We start from the raw sequence: 19,949 nt of genomic DNA, 5'->3' as shown, positions 1-19,949 counted from the left end.
TATATGGCATCTTACTGTCTAAAGCATGTACAGTACTACAGCTGCTCTTTGGAAACATCAATTCAGCTTTTTCAGAGGATGTGGAGAGCGCTCCCGCAGCAAACAGGTTGCTCTGGAAACAGTAAAACATCATTAATAAATTAGCAGTGCAGGCCTGTTATCAGTGTTGTAATTAACAGCTTTGATTTGCATGGCATTGAAGGGAATCAAAGGGTTTCGCTTTTGCATAAGCTCAATTTATAGCAAAACCTTATAAGGCCTGCATTCGGACATTTGTGTAATAAAACAAAATGTATAGGTCAAATATCAGATTATGGACTTTTCTCACTCCCCTGCTACACTGTTGACCAGTCTGTAGTTTCACAGTAGGTATTTTAGGTTGAGTACTTTGACCAGGGGCAGTCTCTTCTGCAGGAGGCTTGATTGTTACCCCTTTACTTCAAACTCTGTGAGCTGCTAGGATTACAACCTTTCATTCACCAGCCAACTCCTCTAACCTCTAGGCAAGTGCTGCCCCTTTTTATGATCTGACTCCCCCATTTATTATTAACTGACTCACTGACTGCAAGTCTTGCAGAAAGAAATGTACAGTAGTATTCTCTGGTAGAGTTTTCTCCAGAACCACCAGAAAACCATATTGAATTCCTTTTTTTTTTTTGCCCTATGCAAAACATTCTCAGCATGTCCTTTTTAAACCTCAAGCAAGTAATTTCCATGCACAGGACCACAGAAGCAGCTGACATTTCCTTGGCGCACCAAAAATAATAGGAAAGCAGTCATAAGATGCAAGAAAAGCCTTGAAAACAATTCATACAGACATCATGCAGAGCCATGAAATGAATACTCCTGTATATGAGATACTCATTTAGGCATGTATGACACTCAAAGTCATCTCTCTGTTTCTTTGTTGGATGAAACTTCATCTGAGAGATTGGCACAGCATTTTAAGCATTTGTAAAGGAAGAACAAGGACCAAACGGAAGCACTACCCTAGGGGGAAATGTTTGCCTGTGGTTTTGGACGTGCTTTGAACTTGAAGGAGTCCTCTATCAGTATACAATGCTGCCGGGGATGTATGAGTTTGAGAAGTGCCATGATAACTCTGCCAAATAAGACATGCTGTGGCAGGGTGCTTGGGCAGCAAACACACAGCAGATGCTCACTGTTCTCCAGATATCTCAGAGACAAACTGTAGCACTCCAACCAAATTGATCTGTACATAGAAATACCGCTGAGCGTGCTTAAATATCTGCCCACAGGGGGTCAGGGATGTGTCAGTTGAAGCATATGGTGAAGGGTGAGGTTGGGGGGCAGAGCAGTTTATCTGCTGACTTCCAATTCCCCTTCAGTGACCCTGCTGACTATTTGAATAATTTCTAACAAGCCTCTGATGGAAATCACTGGTTTGCAGAGGAAGATGGAACCAACCAGAACATCGCTGCTAGCTACACAGGAGCTGCGTGCCCCTACTGTGGTCCAATTTCTCAGCTGTACAGTTTGGTTTCAGTTTGACTGGAAACATTTCTAGTGATGGCATTAGTCATTTTTTAACAGTACAGGGACCAACCAGCAGAGTTTAAAATCATCAGTAATGTTTAATCATTTAGTCTGAAGTTTACATTGTGATGCAAGTCTACAGCTTACTTATTCAGAACCTCAGAAAAACAAATGTTATGGTGCATCATGAGTAAATTCCACTTTCTGGTTAACCTATTATTTATGCAAAACAAACTAAGTCTTCTGAAAGTCAAAGTCCTCTTAATACCACAGCATTTTTAAAAAGAAAAGGAAACCTTCCTATTTGTCTGGCTGTATAGATACCTGCTCAATGTGAGAGTAATGAATGTAATTAACAGTCTACATGAAAACATGCAATATTAAAAAAAACGTTATTTACTAAATGTAAAAATGTATGTTAATGTTATTCATTTGAATAATGAGGCATATGATCTTTTTGTATAAACAACCATTCCATATTTCATGATTAAAACCACAATTATCTAAGGCTGTCCGTTTCCCAATCTAAACACTGCCCACTTTAGAAGCCTACTGAGTTCGATGTCTTATTCTAGCTTAAAATGCAGCTTCTATAAGTTACAGTTTTAGAGACTTCACATGTTGAGATTGTTAACAATCACACAGCACCACCAGGAAGGCATCTGGGCCCAAATTCAATTTGCAGAAATGACCCAGAACATACATTTCACACACAGAGTCGTAGAGAACTTGTTTTCAATGACGCGAAGAGCAAAAGGTCCTGCAACAGGTGACCCCTACAAAGCCCAATTTCAAGATCATAGAGTCAGAGTGAGATTATATGAAGAGACAGAAGACACTGCAAAAGCCTAAATCTGCAGTGTAACCACAGCAGGAAGTTCTCCATGATACTAGGAACAACCTAACTTTAGGGGAACTTCTGTTTTAAAAGACAGATAACATTGATCTGATTTTTCTTTAACTGAAATGTAAAATTATTATTTATTAATTAGGTTATTTTTGAAAACTTCACTGCTTTACTTTTAGTACTAAAGATAGTATTGTATCTATACTGTATCTACTTATTATGCAGTCAAATAAAACTTGAGAGCAAAACGTGGCGGTGAAATTGCGACAAAGTGTTGCAATCAGCAGTTTTGAACTCAAAAATAGACAAACAAACAAACAAAACAAACCCTGTAGTTTATGTCCAGTAGTGGCAGCAGCGAGCAGTGGAAGGAAAGTATTTATTTAAAAAAAGAAAAAGGAAACGGCGCCATCTTGAATTTTGCTCAGGCGCTGTTGGTGTTAATTGATTTTACTCGCACCTGTTGCGCTTGTTTTATAGATCAACAGAGCCATGGTTTCTCCAGAAGTGCTGTTAAACCTTCTGCTTCTCCGTCTGCTCAGCATGTTTAACATTAGTTTGAAGTTATTACTGTCCGGTGATTAAATGGCTAAAAGTGGTGCTTCAGTCGGATACACTAACGGTCCTGGGTCATCTTCAGGTGAGTTCGCTGTTAGCTGTTAGCCTAGCTAATAGCTAGCTAACGGTCCACTTGCACTATGCTAACATTTATCTAACAGCAGAGTTATTCCGCGTTAAAGTAGTGGGATGGAAATAAACTACGTAAGGAATATTTAGCGAACGTTTTATAGTCATTTAGTTAAGGTGTCTTTTCAAAGTTTTGTGTTTGCAAAAAACCTAATAGCTCAAAAAACCTAATTACAAAAAAAAAAGTCCTGTGGCTTGTAGCTAAATTGTTGCAAGTTAACATTTACGTTATGAGACTAAGCTGTCTTTTTAAAACAACTGAAGAAATAAATTAACTTAATAATGCTGACGTTTCCGAAACCCGGAAAGTCGTTGGGCAACACTCGCCCCAGTTATGTAGATATATCCGGAATCGGCACCGGAACCATCTCTTTAAATCCATGTTGCAGGCGTTTCAGCGCACAGGAGGAAACGGGTTTGAAAAGAAGGTTGTATGAAAAACAAAAACAAAACAAAAAAACAAAAACAAATCCAAATCCAAAATAACTTGGAAAGTCATAGGAAGTGTGTATACCGCCATGAATTTGGATGGGTGTTGACAAACGAGAAAGATCGCCATGATTGTAATATTGTTATTTTTTAATAAAGGCTTAGCTCTCTGTGACTTGGATATAAGGTAATACATGAGAAACCCAAGCTCTCTAACTGCAAAGATTGATTATTTTATGTATTGTGACTAGCTTGCCAAGTAGTCCTCCCAAAAGTTTTCACATTAAAGTAATTTTCTACTTCTAATGACTGTATGTATTTGGCAGTCATAGCAGCTATTCTATCAACAGCTCGATAAGCACTTGATAAGTTGTATTTGCATGTGTATTTAAAAACCACTAGCAACAAAAGTACAGTATAGACCCTTTTATCAGACATTTGAATTATTAAAAACAGAAAAAGCTGGAGTTTAACTATTTACATTAGGCATTGTTCTTCTCCAAAACGAGTTTTAGTGAGCGTATGTACACTTTGACCAGTGACTCACCTAAATGCAGTAGATTATCATTGATGTTATTAATTACACAAGTGCTTTTCCTCCTTTGAAATGTCAAAATGTCTGCTGTGCAAAAGGTCCATTTGGTAAAATCACTGCTTGACAACTCATTAAAGTTTTAGAGGCTGAAGTTTTTAGAACCTCATTACTAATGTTTTCCTAATAACAATTTTTAATGCTTCATGAAGGCCTATTCAAAATTTCTTTAATGTAAGCTTAGTGTCTTTGTCTCATTTTTGTGTTGACAGTGATGTAAACCAAGCAGTGTTTTGTGAAATGTTGTTAGACATAGTCTAAGTAATATGATTTAAATTTTTAATCAGTGCAGTAATGCATTTCCTGATCATGCTCCTTTTTAATTGAATTATTCTATAACATCTAAAATGTAACAAATGTTGAGTGATCACGCCAAGTAACCAGCAGCTTCTCTTCAATTAACAACTGTTACAATGGAAGTGTTAAGGAAGGCACTCAAGCTTTGGTAAGCAGCTCAGCTTTGCCACATTTTTCAGTGTGCTGTACTGGACTGCTCTCTGGAGTAAATCTGCATGACTGGCTGACTTTGAAGCAGGGCGACTGCAGAAAAACCTCATGCAAGCTCAGCAGAGTGAAAAAGTACCAGCGAACAAATGAAAAAGTAGTTACTTTCCCTCTTTGGACTCTTTGCATTTTACACATATAAAAAAAGGGTATATCTGCCAATGTGCTAAAAAGGCCCTTCAAATATCATTTCAACACTTGACAGGTTTCATGCACAGTTTGCAAAAATGACACTTAAAGAAACTAGGCTACTCAGAAAACTGTTGATATGAAGAAAATTGTCACAGTTGCAAAAGAGACATTTCTTTGTAAATTATCTTTGAGGCAAGCTTTTGTCTTTGTGTTGTTTCTGTCACAAGTTTATGTTGTAGGAGTGCAGTGTGCCAGGGGAGTGTTATTTTATTAACAAGATATATTGTACTTGGAAGAGCAAAACTGACAAACCGAATGACCTGTGTTTTAAAGTTGGTGGACTATCTAATGAAGACTTTCAAAATATGTTGTTTGAGGTAAAACTTTACACTGATTTTTATTATTATTTCTTCCAGTAGTTTATATAACAGAGTGATGAAAGTGCAGGCATGAAATGTTAGTTCTGTCATTTGTTGAAATATCAGAATAGGCTGCTCTGCTGTGTTAATATGTAATATAAGAAGTTAAGCAGCACAGTGACCTTGAAAAGCATTAATCCTCATAGTAAGAGTGTTCTAGTGTTTTTTTTGTTTTTTTCTTTTTCCCGCCAGTTGAGTAAGCAAGCATGTTCTTAACACTTGGGAGCTGTATAGTGCAGCAGTTCCAATTGAAAAACTATTTGGAACTCAATGGAGTTAGAAGGAGTAGCTTAGAACAAGAAAATGGTGCTCTGTTTAAATAGTGTGAGATTTAGACAAAGCATTTGATTTTTAATAGCCATAAATCATATTAATCAAACTTTATGTTATATCACTTTTCATTTTACTGGAGTAATGGGGAAACACATATTAACCAGTATAAATCTGGGGGGTCACAAGGTTATTTACAGGACGGCAAATTCTATAAACAAATGGCTGCAACACAAAAGTGTTCATATTTTGTAAATGCATTTTCTCTAATTCATTTTAATAAATTGCTTATTTAACTTTTTTTTTTAAATTTTAAGAGTTGTGAAAATTGTTAAGCTTTATTTTATGGGTCTGTAGATTCCAGTTTCTGAAAAAAGGATGATCAGCAGATGGTACCTTTTACTTTATAGGTATTTCTTAATTCTAAGCCAGATAAGCAATTGTTTTTTGTTTTTTTTTTATTTAGAAATTGATTCCAGGCAAGCTACTCATAAATGTGTCTTCAAACCTGCTCTTTAGCATAACCAAAGAAAATAATTAATAAATAAAGGAGTAATAATTTTCAATCTGATAGAATTAAGTAATTTCTTCCACGGAAATCCATCTGGTAGTCAGTTAATTGAACTAAAATGCAAGCCTTAGACCTATGACTCCATTTCTCCAATAATTAGTTACACTAGAGAATTCTTTTCAGGAAAGTGTCAAATTATTGGAAATGGCAGACTTTTTACATGAAAGACCAATTATCCCAAAAAAAAAAAAACAAGTTAGAGAAATAATGTTTTACTTAAGTTAATCACACCAAGTTGAAGTACAGTGAGAAGCTGTTAATGAGGTAGACAAACCAAAACTGTTTAGAACCACTGGTTTCTGGAGTATTTGGAATTTATCTGCTTTCAGTTGCTGTATGTCTGGTTTACATAAAATCCATTCCAGTGCATCTAAATTGAGATTGTGAAATTACACAAGGTTTGCCACTTTCATGTTTTATGATAATTGTTACATTCCTGTTACCAGACTGTTGGTGGATTATCTTTTTTTGTCTTTGTTTTAAAAACTTTTAGTTGATGTGAGAAACACGGTAGAGGAATGGCAGCTTATGCTTGAGGGAAACATGGTCTTTGGTTGTTGTATTATGAACACGGCTACAGGTTTCAGAGATCTTTTCCAAAAGGTTGAAATATCTTAACATCTTCCATATGGTATTCTGATGGGTGAACCTTCTGTACAGTATATTCTCAGTTCTGTTCAGAAAGCATAGAACGTATATTGTAGCACTTGCTGTACTGGCTGCTGAAACACAGAAGAAGCTCCGAAGTTGCCAGTAAGCTGTCAGCTGTATAAACAGTTCTTCTATTTCTCAAGGGCTTTGTTTAATTATATTTAACAAAAGGAGACTGCAATGAGAAAGCTGTAAATTGCAGAGTTATCAGGCAGAAGTTAGAGTGAGTCTAGGCTGTCTATAATAGTGATGTGGGAGAAGAGTATTTGTGAATGAGTGTCTTTTGGGGAAAAATCAGGCATAATGTCAGGAAATGTATAAGGTTTTAATCGTGTATTCCTATTTTCCAGACCTGTGACTCACCGAAATACATGGCATCTCCTAGTACATACTGTGTGAGTGGCAAATCAAAGCCTGCTAATGCCCAGTGTACATACAGCACACACAGTATCTATAAGAGGAGCCGTATGGATATGCTTATTCTGCTGAATGAGACTGATGGAGCTTGGGGTGAAAGGAGAGTGGCTGTGAGCTTGTCAGGACATGATGCATTGTGTACATAGTGGGAACTAGGTTGTCTTCATTTGAAAGTCAATGTGAAAGCTTAGATGTGCTCTGGGGGATTTAAAACCACAAGCCAAAGTTATGATGGCACTCCCTCTGGGGATCCAGGTAAAACTTTTGGACTGTGCTTCCAGAGCAAATAAATAAGGCACAAGATTTGCATTGTTTACTCAAACACAAGCTTGCACTCACATACTTTGACTTGTACAATTATGTACTATATGCTCACACAAGAAGTGATGTCAGTTATATTATATTTAAACACTGAAAGCTACACATTCTGCAACAAGGCAAATGTGTTTTTTCTCTTCCTGTTAAGAACATTTCAATGTTAGGAAATCATCCACAAGTTTTCTTTATCCAAGAGGATTGGAGAGATATTGGCTCCTTATTGTGCCTTATACTGCAAAAGTGCAAAAGACAGCAGATGTCCATGTTGGAGAAGCTAGAAACAGTGGGCATTTGGCATTTTTGCCTAAAAATGAGCCAGCCAGATTTTCTTTTGATTTATTGACTGATTGTTGCAGCTTTACCAAAGGTTTATGGATGTAATATTATAATACTAGAGAGGTGTTTCACTATTATGTTCAAATTCTAGTGTCTGCTGCTGTTGAATCTTACTCCATTGCACTACTGACTTATTTCTAATATTTAGTCTTCCCTCACTGACAGGAATGGAATGGACAAAATATTAGAGGCACCTCTCAGTATTGCGCTTTGCATTACAGCAGCACTATGAACTGAGAGTTTGCTGTTAATAGTTGTATTCTTCTCAGCGGTTTGTCTCATTTTCGTCTTCAGATTTCTTGTCATCGTGTTCTGAGTAGTTTGTCTAGTGTTGTGCCAAAACTAGCCTATTAGGCACCCACGGCGCACATTATGTAGATTTAATGACAAGAAAATTAACTCAAACTCTTCATTTGAAACAAGAAGTATTTAAATGTATTTTCATTTTTTTTTTTAAATCCACATTTTTGCTATTTTTAAAGAAATTAATAGCCTTTTATTAAAATACAGATCTGTATAGTTGGCAGTCAAGAAGCTCACAGTAAGACACTAATGATGATGTTAAATTGGAAAGTTATTTGAATGTGTTTGGCAGTTGTGGCTAATCGTAACGTGTGGAATGTTTTTGTGGAACAGTGTTGTACGACACACTTAAACTTCTTAAAACCGTCCACATGTCTCTGTCTCTAACTGAGCATCCTGCAAAAGTTAGTCCATTAATAGCCCATTTAACACTGGGATGCTGCAAAGAAGTTGATTGATTGTGCTAGCAGATATGGTAACCCACCTAGTATGGCTAAACGCGAGAAGTGGAGCAGCAGCAGCAGCAGCAGCTGCTGCGGGCAGGGTTCCTACCTGGATCTGAACATTTTAGAAATGCATTTAGAATGAATATGATAACATTAACAAAGCGGTAAGTAAGATTTTAGTGCTTCATAGCACAAAACAACTATAATTTATCTGCAGGGGTTTAGTAAAGCTGTTGATCATTACCAGCATTTTAACAGTTGCTTCATTAGGTTCAGGGAACTTATGAATTCTTAGCCTCATACCTTGTTATATAAACACAGCCTGCTGTGTTATCAAGGCACTTTTAATGCCCCCCACCCTCCTACTGTGTTAGATGTTTTAAAGATGGAAAAGTTTCTGAAGGAAAATAGACTTAAGACCAAGTCCTAAAGCAGCCTGTGCTGGTATGTTGCATCTGACTTTTACATTAGTTTCTTTGTGGATTTTTGACTAGTTGCTCTAATGAGCTGCTCTTCTAAGTTATTTGTGGAAATTTTACTCAAATGTTTAGTACATCCAACAGGAGAAAACTAGATTTATTCGTCATTGGGCTGGTGATGGTTGTAATTGGTGTAGGAGTAGACTCTGTCATTGTCTGAGTTAGACAAAGCGGGACTATGGCGCAGGAGATGGAGCGGTTGTCCACCAATCCCAGTGTTGTTGAGTTGTTGTTGATTCGATTCCTGGCTCCTCCGGTTACATGTCGAAGTGTTCCTGAGCAAGACTCTGAACCCTAATTTAGTTGTTCCCGGTGAGTGTAGGCCAGCTGCATGGCAGCTCCCCCATCAGTGTGTCAGTGTGTGGGAATGGGTGAATGAGAAGCAGTGTAAAGCGCTTTGAGTACCAATAGGTAGAAGAGTGCTACAAGTGCAGATCATTTAACATTTATCATAGTTGTTTAAACTTTTAAGGTACTGATATTTAAAAAAGTCTGAAATGTATAGTTATATACATACATATAGACTGTCAAATATAGTTTTATTTGTTCTAATAATTAAAAGTTATTTCCATCAGTTAGAATTCCATACAGCGCAAAGTCAATAAATTGATGCAATACTGTGATATCTATTCAAGAAAAATAGTTGGGACTATAAAGGGATAACAGAATGAGTGAATCAAACAGCTCACAAAGGCAAAAGTCATAAAGTCCAGAAAAAAGTTTCAGTGTTCCCTTTTTATCCGGTGCATCACAGTGACATGCCGCTCTGCGGGCATGACCTTCTGACCTTTGCTGAATAGCTTGTGGCCCCATAGAGCTGCCACAGCAGCGGCAATGTTGTTTGACTCAGTGTCATTCTAGAAGAACAGGGAGACAGGGTCACCATCCTGCTGTCAGTCATCTCTGTCTGCTGGAGGATGATGAGCAGGCACTAGTGGCTTAAGACGGCTTAGACAGTGCAGCTCAGTGTTTGCCTGTAAAAATCAACAAGTCAAGTCAAATTTATTCATAAAGCACTTCTAACTAGAGATTTCCACAACATGCTGCACAAAGAACTGGAGATTAACACAGGACAAAAATAAGGTACAAACTCATTTCACATTTTAAAAACGTGTGGTGTGCTAGTGTTAATAGAGCAGTGGCATTTTCTGCATCTTAACTTCCTTTAACATTGCTGTTTCCGAGACACAAGCATTTTTCACAAGGCATGTTTTTCCTGCACGAAAACATTTTTGTTTAATTCAAGTCATGCAAAGGTCAAACTAGTGTTTACACAGTGTAATGAATAATTGAAAATGCAGTTATATTGGGGTGAAAAGTAAACCTCATACCCTTAAAAAAAAATAAAATAAATATATAATATATTTATTTGGGTTGGATCTCTAATAGGGTTAGGAAACTGTTTAAGATATAATCTCTTTGCGTTTTATCACAGTTGCTTGACTTGGACACTCAGCCTAATTAATCCAAAGCCTTCACTTTAATTGCCTTAATATATTGGCTCTTTGTCTTCTTTATCTTGATTTTTCTCATGTCTATTTACTCTTAATTGATTCAAAAGGAGATCTAATCTCTTTGCCGAGTGTGGAGTACATATTGATAGCTTTAGTTGAAACCAGCGACAGTTTTGCGCTTCCCATTGTCTACACTAATTACAGCGGACTTGATGTATTGTCTTGGCCAACTGGTATTGAACCTCCAGAGAGTTGGAATACTTACCATTCTTGTTTGGTTTTTGACAGGAAAAGACCAATGAAGACAGCCAGATGGTGGTCAGCTGCAATTTTACTGTTGGGTCTCGCTGTGCTCAATGCCGACGGGAGACCCAACAAGGAGGAATTTGGGTCACTGCCCTATCGACCAGTCGTGAGATTCCGACACAAGGTATTGATTACTTTCTTTTTTCATTTGCTGTCCTTAACAAGAAGACTATGCGCTTTTGCCAAGTATGAAACTAATTACAGTGGTGCTTTCTTTCTGCATCACATGAGTCTCCTGTGGTTGTTGTTTTTCTACCCACTCTAAAATACTTGATGAATCATTATCCCTCCTGTGTGCCGGGGGACTGTCTTTTCAAAGACAACATCATATTAATTCGAGGCATAGCTACGCAGAGATGAAGATGAGCTTTGAATGAAGTGAGGATGTTCACATGGCATTTTATCCTAACATTTAATGTAAAAGATGTAATTGAATGCTTGTTGACTCGATGTTACAGGGCAGGCCCCACAAGCAGTCTGCCACTTTTAATAACTTCTTTCTAGCATTTACATTTTCTTGTAAACTAGTAGCATACTGTTTTTTTTTGTTTGTTTTTTTTATGTTAAAAACACCAGCATAGCAGAGATGTGATCAATTAGAGCCAGTCTGGGAAAGAAATAGACTGCTTTGGCAGACGAGGACTTGAGAAAAGCACAGTGTTTTGTCAAGAGACAGTCAGATTGTGGCCCTTCAGGACACATTTCCTATAAGCCTCCTTTGCTATTCTGTTCACCAGTAAAAACGTCTCCTCTCTATTCAATTCAAGATAAAAATTGATGAAAAATGAAGATGGTTTACAATTTGCATTTTTACTTTTAATCTGTCATCTTTATGCTACATATTGCCTTTAAAATGATATTGCCTTTCAGTTGGCTTTAATCTTAGCTACAGAATGAAAGGCAAAGACAATGTTACTTAAGGGTGGGCTGGGAAAGAGGCGGGTAACGAGAGAGCTGGAAGAGGAGACAGAAGGAACAGATGGTTGGAACATCATTGGACTGTATTAGAGTTGAGCTGAAAGCAATGTTGAATTGACACAATGGCCAAACACATTCTGACCTTCTTGAAAAAGATTTATTTAGAGAGGGAGTTTCTAAACGTGGACTGCAGATATCAGCCAGGAAGAGTTCTGTTTCTTTGTTGCCTCAGCTACCCTGGAAATAGTGTAAAGTAAAGAGATTTAAACTTCAATACCCCCAAATCCGGTAAAATGATCTCTGTAAACTGCAGTGATAGCACTTGTACCAGACTGGGATGCTTTATACCAAAGGGAGGACAGAGGCAAATGATTCACTGTCCAGCTCTATGTGAATAGTGGTTAGATTTTGGTTTTATAAAACGGTGATCTGGTTGTTTAAGATTTTCTTTATGCACTGTGCACTATTGTACTGGCAGTACTTTGTACAGTACCTTCTCTGATCTTGCATGTCCTGGGCTGAAGAACTTTAAAAAAAACAAACAAACAAAAAACTAGTTGGACAGTGACATGTGTCCTTCTATAGCCTCTGTTCCAACTTTTTGAGGTATAGGATTTCAGAGCTGGGTAAAGTGTTTCTGTATCGACAAGTCTGATCCGAGAAAAGTGGTATATGGCGTTTATTTCAGGGAAAGTATGCTGACTATACAGGTTCTACCTCATGAAGGATGTGATTTTCTTATGAAGTTGGTTATTTGAAATTTGTACAAGAAGAGATGGTTTGCAGATTATCATATGTTGAATTTTCAAAATTCCAATATGTTATCTTTTGACGAGCAGACTAACAGGAAGTGATATGGAACAAAAATTAATTCAAATTTTTCGGTATTTATGTCCATTTTAAGATTATAATCCTCTTAGTTTTGGGGCTGCGTAACTCGAAAAAACTTGATTTGAAAATGATTGCTTTAAAAGATTAAAGCTAATAAAATCTACATGCTAACTGTAATACCGTAAACATTATAAAGAATAATACCAGGAGCAGCTGTCCAACAATAACAAGAGGGTAAAGTGTAAGGCCCACCCATACTAATGGCGTATTGGTCTCTGAACTGTTCTGAAACACAGGTGGCATACTCTCTGTACAGTCCCTGAATGCATCAGGTGGCTAACAACAAAATAAAATATCTAATTAGTCAAATTAATTCAATATATCGCCCTGCCCTACATACAATCTAATATGATTAAGTGCATCAGCTTTGCCATAAATTGGAAACATGGCAGTGTTGCCCAAGACTGCATTATCCTAAGAATGATACCATAACTGTGACCTAAGCATATTATTGAATTAACACCCTACATGCAGTTGTACTAGGATTATATAACTTGAAGAGATGCAGATTTATTTTCAGAAAGTCAAGAATTAAAGCAATATGCATTGTTTACCATCACTTATTGCATTGTAGTTGTGGCAAAAACATTCTGGCAAACAAAATGCTCAAAGTTTGTAAAGGTAGCAGCTATGGAAATTTAGAGGTAGTTTCAAACACACTGGGACACAAATTCTGGGGCAACTATTCCCATGTTGAATTTACATTACAGTTTTTGATGCTGTTTGTGCACTAATCATTTGTCCACTAATACAGTTCTAGTCATCCCTGCATTCACAATATTCATTTGTGCATTACACTGAGACTTTACTATGTGCTTTTTATTGTAATGCTATTTCATTTGAATGATGCAAACAGACCTACGAGTAGCTCTAGTTTATTTTAAAAGCACATTTTGAAGGATGTGCAAATTGTGCTTTAGCTCTCTTTGAATGAAGAACGATTTACTTTTTTTACTCAAGGTTTTTTTTCCTTGGAAAAAGTTGGACTTCAATAATTACTGTTCTATATGTCCATGTAGTTTGACGAGAATCTATAAAAATGATTGTCCAGTCCAGTGAAATTAAATATGCCAAGCAATGTGATTACACTGGGGAGGAATGTCATCATAGCATCTGCATAGCATTACAATTTATCTTGTCAGAGGACAGAGGTAAACTCGGCTCATCTATGTGACTGTCAAATGAGGCTGTGGAAATTTACAGCCCTTTGCTGAAAAATGGCCACATTGCAAGCCCCTTTCCAGAGCATCATGCACATTTTTGTTGCTCAGAGAATTACCTCCACTGTTGGGGAGAGAAAGTAGTGATAAAGAGTGAGTAGTGATAAAAATGTGATTCTGTAAAAAAAAAGCAATACGAGTTTTAGAACCGTGACAGCTATTAAGTTTCGACTCCCCATTTACAAATGTTAATTTCATAATTTCTATTTTGATTAACTGTTTTTAATTAAAGCCTTGTTACATTTATTATTTGTAGAACAGGGTAACACAAACATATTTTTTGAACATAATTGCATCCATTTACTGATCTACACATTCATAGAAATGTGCTTTGTTTTAAGCTATAATAACTAAAGGCTGTGGCAATGCTGTGACTTCCTCTGCTTTTATGGACAGTGTTTGACAAAGGTAACAGGGCTGGATACGGCCTTATATGCATATCTCACAAAAACTTCATTCAAGTAACCGGGTTACAGTCGGCTTTCTCAGGAAAGCTGAGTTCTTAACTATCATACGGGAAAGCTGGTTTCCGAAATCAGGGTAGGGGATTGGGGAAACCTGGTTTCCCCAGGTAGATTTCTGTCAAAGAATGTCGATTACTCTGCCATGTATATCTAATTGGCCTTCTCCAACTGTGTGTGTGTGTAACCAAAGGCTGTGGACAGTAAGCTGTATGGGGCAATGCCGCCTCACTTTTAAAACAAAGTCCACATAAGTTTCAACACGAAGTGTCTTGTAGAAGTTTAAATAAGTCACTTTCCCCCTTGGATTTTTAAAATTCAGACTATTGTGGATCAACTTTGTGTCTTTCCTTTCTCTTCCCCCTGCACTGTCACTCTGCTGTGACACGAACAAACACGCAGAGAAAGAAAAGTCAAAGATTTTCCTTCATTATACCGTCAAAATCTGTGCTACTACTCTCCTTTCGGCTTATCCCGTGAGTTCAGGGTCTCCACAGCGGATCATTTTCCGCATGTTGATTTGGCACAGTTTTTATGCCGGATGCCCTTCCTGACGCAACCCTACTCAATTTCTACCGGGCTTGGACCGGAACTGCATCACTGGGGAGGGGGAATGGGCTGTTACGGGTTCAGTGTCTTGCCCAGGGACACTTCGACATATAGCCAGGGCCGGGGATCGAAACACTCACCCTGTGGTCCGTAAGCAACTGCCTTTACCAACTGAGCTATAGTGTACATCTGCACCGTCTAAATCTGTGCGCCGGGCTTTTAAAATAAATCAGAGGGGCAGGTGAAATCCGCTTAGTCTTCTGCTGCATGTAGACGCAGATTTCCTGTAACAAGGTTACTTAAGTGCATGTAAACACTGCTCCCCGAGTAGCAGAGAGAGCTGATTTCTCTGAGTAACCTGCTTCCTTAGGTGCATCTAAATGTGGTCCATAAGTATAGGACACAGACCATGTCTACCAAAAGTTTTGCTTCAATTATACTAATTTTTACTGAGAGAAACACTCAGTGATGGTTCCTCTTCCCAAGCTCCTGTTACGTTGAGATCTTATTTTATAACCTCTTATTTCACTCAAGCTATTTCACAAGGAGTTTTACTGTAAAACTGATGGAAAGTCTCAATGTGTAATTTGGGAAATGTGTGGTAAAGTGCCCAGGCTCACTTTACACAAGGGACAAAAGCAATTTCTGAGAGTTTGAAGCGCTGACATCAAACTGTTATGTCAGGACAAACAAAATGGAGGCAAGGACAACTGTCTGCAAAGCCCCATCCATCCAGCACTGGCTTGGCCACATGGCAAATCTAGATTAACAGGGGATAAGCGGAGAGAAACAGACAGACAGACAGAGAGGGTGGGTGGGGCGTGGGCAAATGATATTGAGATAAAGAGAAGGGGAATGGGAGACATAACAAAAATAAATCACTACATTTACAACACAGCTTGAGCTTGATGTACAGTTAAACCGTAGAATGGAATGTTTGGATTAAATGTAACCACTGTCACTATTATATCCACCTTCCTCCTTTCTCCTCCCTTCTCCTCATCTGGTCAGTTTTAGCACCAACCTTTTTGTCACTCATTTTGATGAGCTGTCTACTTTCCAATGGCAGCCAGCCTGAGGCTGAGGTAACCAGCTTCTGTAAAGTCTCCACAGGGGCTGAAGCAGCAGACGCTGTCTGGAGCAAATCTGGTATAACAATAACAAGGTGTCCATGTTTGTGCTGGTTTTGACCTCAGTTCTTGCAAGTCTGTTCACATTCGAGCTTATTTTTCTAGGTCTTTGGCACTTTATTCACTGTACTTGGTATTAATATCTTTACCCCTTTTTTTTACCCCAATGTAGGACCTAGCTTTGTTCTTCTGTTATAAATACCTATAGATAGATATGATGGAGCTAACCTCAGCCGCATACAGACCTGAAAAATCCTGAAACTTCAGGGTAACAGGATGTTCAGGTTGTTGTTAATGGTGTGAGAGTATTATTCCAAATAAAGAAGGGAGGTTGTCTGCTGTTCATGTTAAACAGGTAGTCTTCTTCACCCCCCCCCCCCCCCCCCCCCACACACACACACACACACACACACACACACACACCACCCTCCTGTTTGTTTTACATTGCTGCAACATTTAGCCTTTGTGTCTTATCATATTTTAGAACACTGCTCAGTGGTTTATAATACTAAGGTCAACTCTGAAATGCTATCATGGAATGAAAAATGGATCCTTTTTCTTAGTGATTGCATTATAAACAGTGGCATTGCTGTATGACAGTTTTCTACCAGGAATATGCTTTTGTACTTATTTGATTTGGCAGTATAGGCATTTGGGTATTGGGCTGTTGCAATAGTTGAGCCAAGTTCAGCATTTTTACTGGAAACCCTGCATTCTTTTCCCCAGAGCTGTCTGCACCCATATCTATGCTGTGGTCACAGTTAACTCAATAAGAGAGTTGTTTTTCTTCTTCGTGTAACAGACAGATCCAACTTCCACTCTAATGTTGCTTCTACTTGTTTGGTTTTGCATTTTGCAGTTTTGTTTTAGAAGGCAAAGTGTACCAAAGTGCTTGTTTGGTGTGGGGGAGGGAGGGATCCGAAATGTGAAGAGGAGAAAGAGAGGAAAAAGAGAAGGGTGGTGTTGGTGGAGCAAGTGGATTGAGAGATAAAGTGTGAGAGACAGAGATGTGGGCGGTCAGCCAGCTAGCTTTGACAGGGGCAGATGAACCACAGGTTGTACAGCTGGGTGCTTCAGCATCCCTAGAGTCTCAGGGCAGCAGAGACAAGTCTGCCAGTGGCCCTGGGGAAATCAGTCTCTTCAAACAAATGAAGTGTGAACACTATCTGCCATATGCAAATAAGCCACATTTGATATCTTTCCTAACTGTAGTGCAATTCTAAATGTCAACTACTCAAGAGGGTGGTGGGGATATGAAAAATGTCATAGAGCCACAGGTGTTTTCTGTGATTTGTGCCTTTTGGGTCACTAGTCAACAATGTTTTGTAAAACATCCAGAAAAAATGATGTGCATAGACAGTACTTGCGAGATTATCATGGTACAATTAGATGTCTGTTATTTTATGGTTTTACAAAAAGATTCATCTCATCTTGTGCCCATGAAAGGTGCATTGCTCGTTCTTCAGCTATGTCAGTTCAGCCATCTGACTATTTTGGTCCACACTGGATAAATCTTTAAATCTCTGATTGCCATGAAATTTTGCACATATTTTCATGGCGCACAGATGATAACTTTTGTGATGGTCTGAACTGACCTTCCCTGTTGCTACACCAAAAGCTTCACGTCTCTTATGTCCATCACATTACATCTGTGACAGCAGCTATGTGAGCTATCAGATTTCAAACTAGTGTTCACCAAGAAGCTGTTTGTTCACCCACAGACAGTAGGATTCAGTACTGTGGATTGGGGATGAGGAAACAATTTTGTGATGCCCCTGGCAAAAAGGAGAAATGCAAGTTGGATTTTATGCCTGGTGCAGTGTTAAAACACACTGCATTTCTAATGCAATACCACCGGTAGGTTGCCACAAGCATTGTGCAGTGAAAAAGTATGACGCTTTGTATGCAAGGTCAGCCAAATATTTTTGCAGTAGAAGTCTGTTTTATACAAAAACCCTTATGTGTGTGAAATGTGTTTAAATCTGTGACACAGTTTATTAATTAACTAAGTTTCAATAAGATCAGATTTCCTGAGCAAACCCAGGCAACGGGTAATCTACTATTTTCAGGCAGCCGGGGACGCTGTTCATTATTGACTGTAGACCTGTTGCATAATGCATCTTCTGCATAACACCTTGCTCTGGCTGGTAGAGCGAGAGTCTAAATATTCTGTACAAGAGTGATTGGATGAGCTTTGCAGATTTCACTGTAGAGAAATCAAATATTTATGCCTCTTTCTTTCTTTCTTTCTTTCTTTCTTTGCTATTCATGGTTTGTGGAAAGCAGCTACTCAGAACACTAGTCCTGATAGCAGCATTTTCTACTCCAGTCATTCCCGTAAATTCTCTAAATGCAACTTTTTTATTTTTATTTTTTATATAGCACACATACTCAAGCGGTCATGACAATTTGCTCTTTGTTGTCTTTTTCTGTCAGATACAGTTCAGTTACATTTGGAGTTAGTGTTGTAACACAATCGTTGCTAATTTAATACCTTGTTCACGACGCCTCAATTATACTAAAAAAATGTATTATATTTTTGAATGAATAGAAAACCAGGGGTATTTTTTATTTTAGTACACAAAATAAATGGGCTATCTGATGCAACTTGCTACTTAACATAAGTGAGAAAGAAAAGTATAATTATCAATTAATCATTTACTGCCATTTATACAGGTAACAGTATGTTTTGTAAGATATGGTCCTAAATTTTGAGTGAAGACCTTACACCTTCATATCGAACCTGCATTGACGTAACTCAGCTTAATCATATCTATGCAACCACTCAGTTTATGTATTAAGTTGCTTATAGAATAGTTTCTGAGTTTGAAAAGTTTCATTCATTTTACTAAATGAAAATGGCTTTCTGTGTAGTGTGGAGGTTATTATAACTGATCTCTTTTCTGTTTTGTTTCTGTTCTTCTGTTCCAGCAGGATGGGAATACTGAGAGCTTGAGGATAAAGGGTGAGTTTCCATATCTTATTCTCATTTCTTCCTTCCTCTTTTATTGACCTACTTAGATGTAGGATATTTTTTTTTTTGGATGGAGGCCACAACATGGCTTAAGCATATTTGCTTTATGATTTTTTTTTTTTTAAACAAACCATAGTGTAAAACATACATGTCTTCATTTATATGCAGAAAATGCCACATACATAGCGCATCATAAAGAAAAAAGGCTTCACACCCATTAGTGGCACAACACTTTGACTCCTTTTTCTCTCTGTTTACTTAGCTCAACAAGAAGATCTCATACATTTTGACAGAGTCAGAGAACCACTAGTCTGGTTTGGTGCAAACATTTGCTGTGGTGGCCTTATTTGTTTTTCTCTTAAGCCTCTTTCACAAATGCACTGGAGTCCTGATCTTCTCCAGACTTTACCCTGGAGGTGGTGTGTGTGAGAATGCAAATGTCAGAGCCAGACGCACCGGAGATTATGCAGAGTTTATCCTGCGAGCACTCTAGTAGAAAGTCTGGATTTTATGTGTAAGTTGGTGCATGGATACAGCACATTGTTCTGTCCCAAATTGAACATGTGTGAAAACGACAACTCCAGACACGGTCTTGAAAATAAGGACCGGACATTGTATGTTAAAATTGCTTTGGGTGTGTGTGTGTGTGTGTTCTCCCCGTTGGCCCTATCACTTTTTTCCTAACCTTTGATTTTTGTACGTTCATGTGTACTGTTAGTGGTGTCCTGATTCCTTTTGGTCAGGGAGAAGTGTAATGTAATGTAACATCTTTATTTCAGTGCAGAATAGGCCACATACATGTCGCATCTTGTACAAAAAGCTTTACACTAAAAACCCATTAGCAGCCTAGCACTCTATTGACTTCTCTTTCTCTCAGTTTATTTGGCTGGACAAGCAGATCTCACACATTTTAACACAGTCAACCAACCAATAGTTTGGTCTGGTGCAAACATTTTCTGTAGTAGTCCTACTTGGTTTTTACTTAATGAAGTACTTTTCATCGCTGTGATGTGTGTTCCGTATGGAAGTATTTGACCTAATCCAAATTTTCTCCCTTTCTCCCTCTACAACTTGATCCTAACCCTCCATTTTGCGCCTTCATTTAGAAGCAAGGGGTGGAGAGAAGTGCGGCCATGTTGCCCATCAAA

General features: G+C 38.1%; 1 protein-coding gene across 7 annotated transcripts in view; it reads left to right on the top strand.

Annotated features, from left to right (window-relative positions):
• fstl5 (follistatin-like 5) overlaps window positions 1–19,949 on the top strand; it is a 147,970-nt gene that overhangs the window by 12,425 nt on the left and 115,596 nt on the right. For 4 of the 7 annotated variants that reach the window (XM_067519175.1, XM_067519171.1, XM_067519173.1 and 1 more), the window contains 2 exons: window positions 10,641–10,782; window positions 18,759–18,792. In XM_067519175.1, coding sequence (XP_067375276.1) covers window positions 10,651–10,782; window positions 18,759–18,792 — 166 coding nt within the window. In that variant the 5' untranslated portion in view covers window positions 10,641–10,650. Of the gene's footprint in view, window positions 1–2,961; window positions 2,985–10,640; window positions 10,783–18,758; window positions 18,793–19,949 lie in introns of those variants that run through there. The other 3 variants (XM_067519174.1, XM_067519172.1, XM_067519177.1) reach the window with 2 other exon arrangements.

Source organism: Channa argus, chromosome 10 (assembly GCF_033026475.1).
Source record: "Channa argus isolate prfri chromosome 10, Channa argus male v1.0, whole genome shotgun sequence".
Lineage (NCBI taxonomy): Eukaryota > Metazoa > Chordata > Actinopteri > Anabantiformes > Channidae > Channa > Channa argus.
This window is presented reverse-complemented; position numbering and strand designations above follow the sequence as displayed.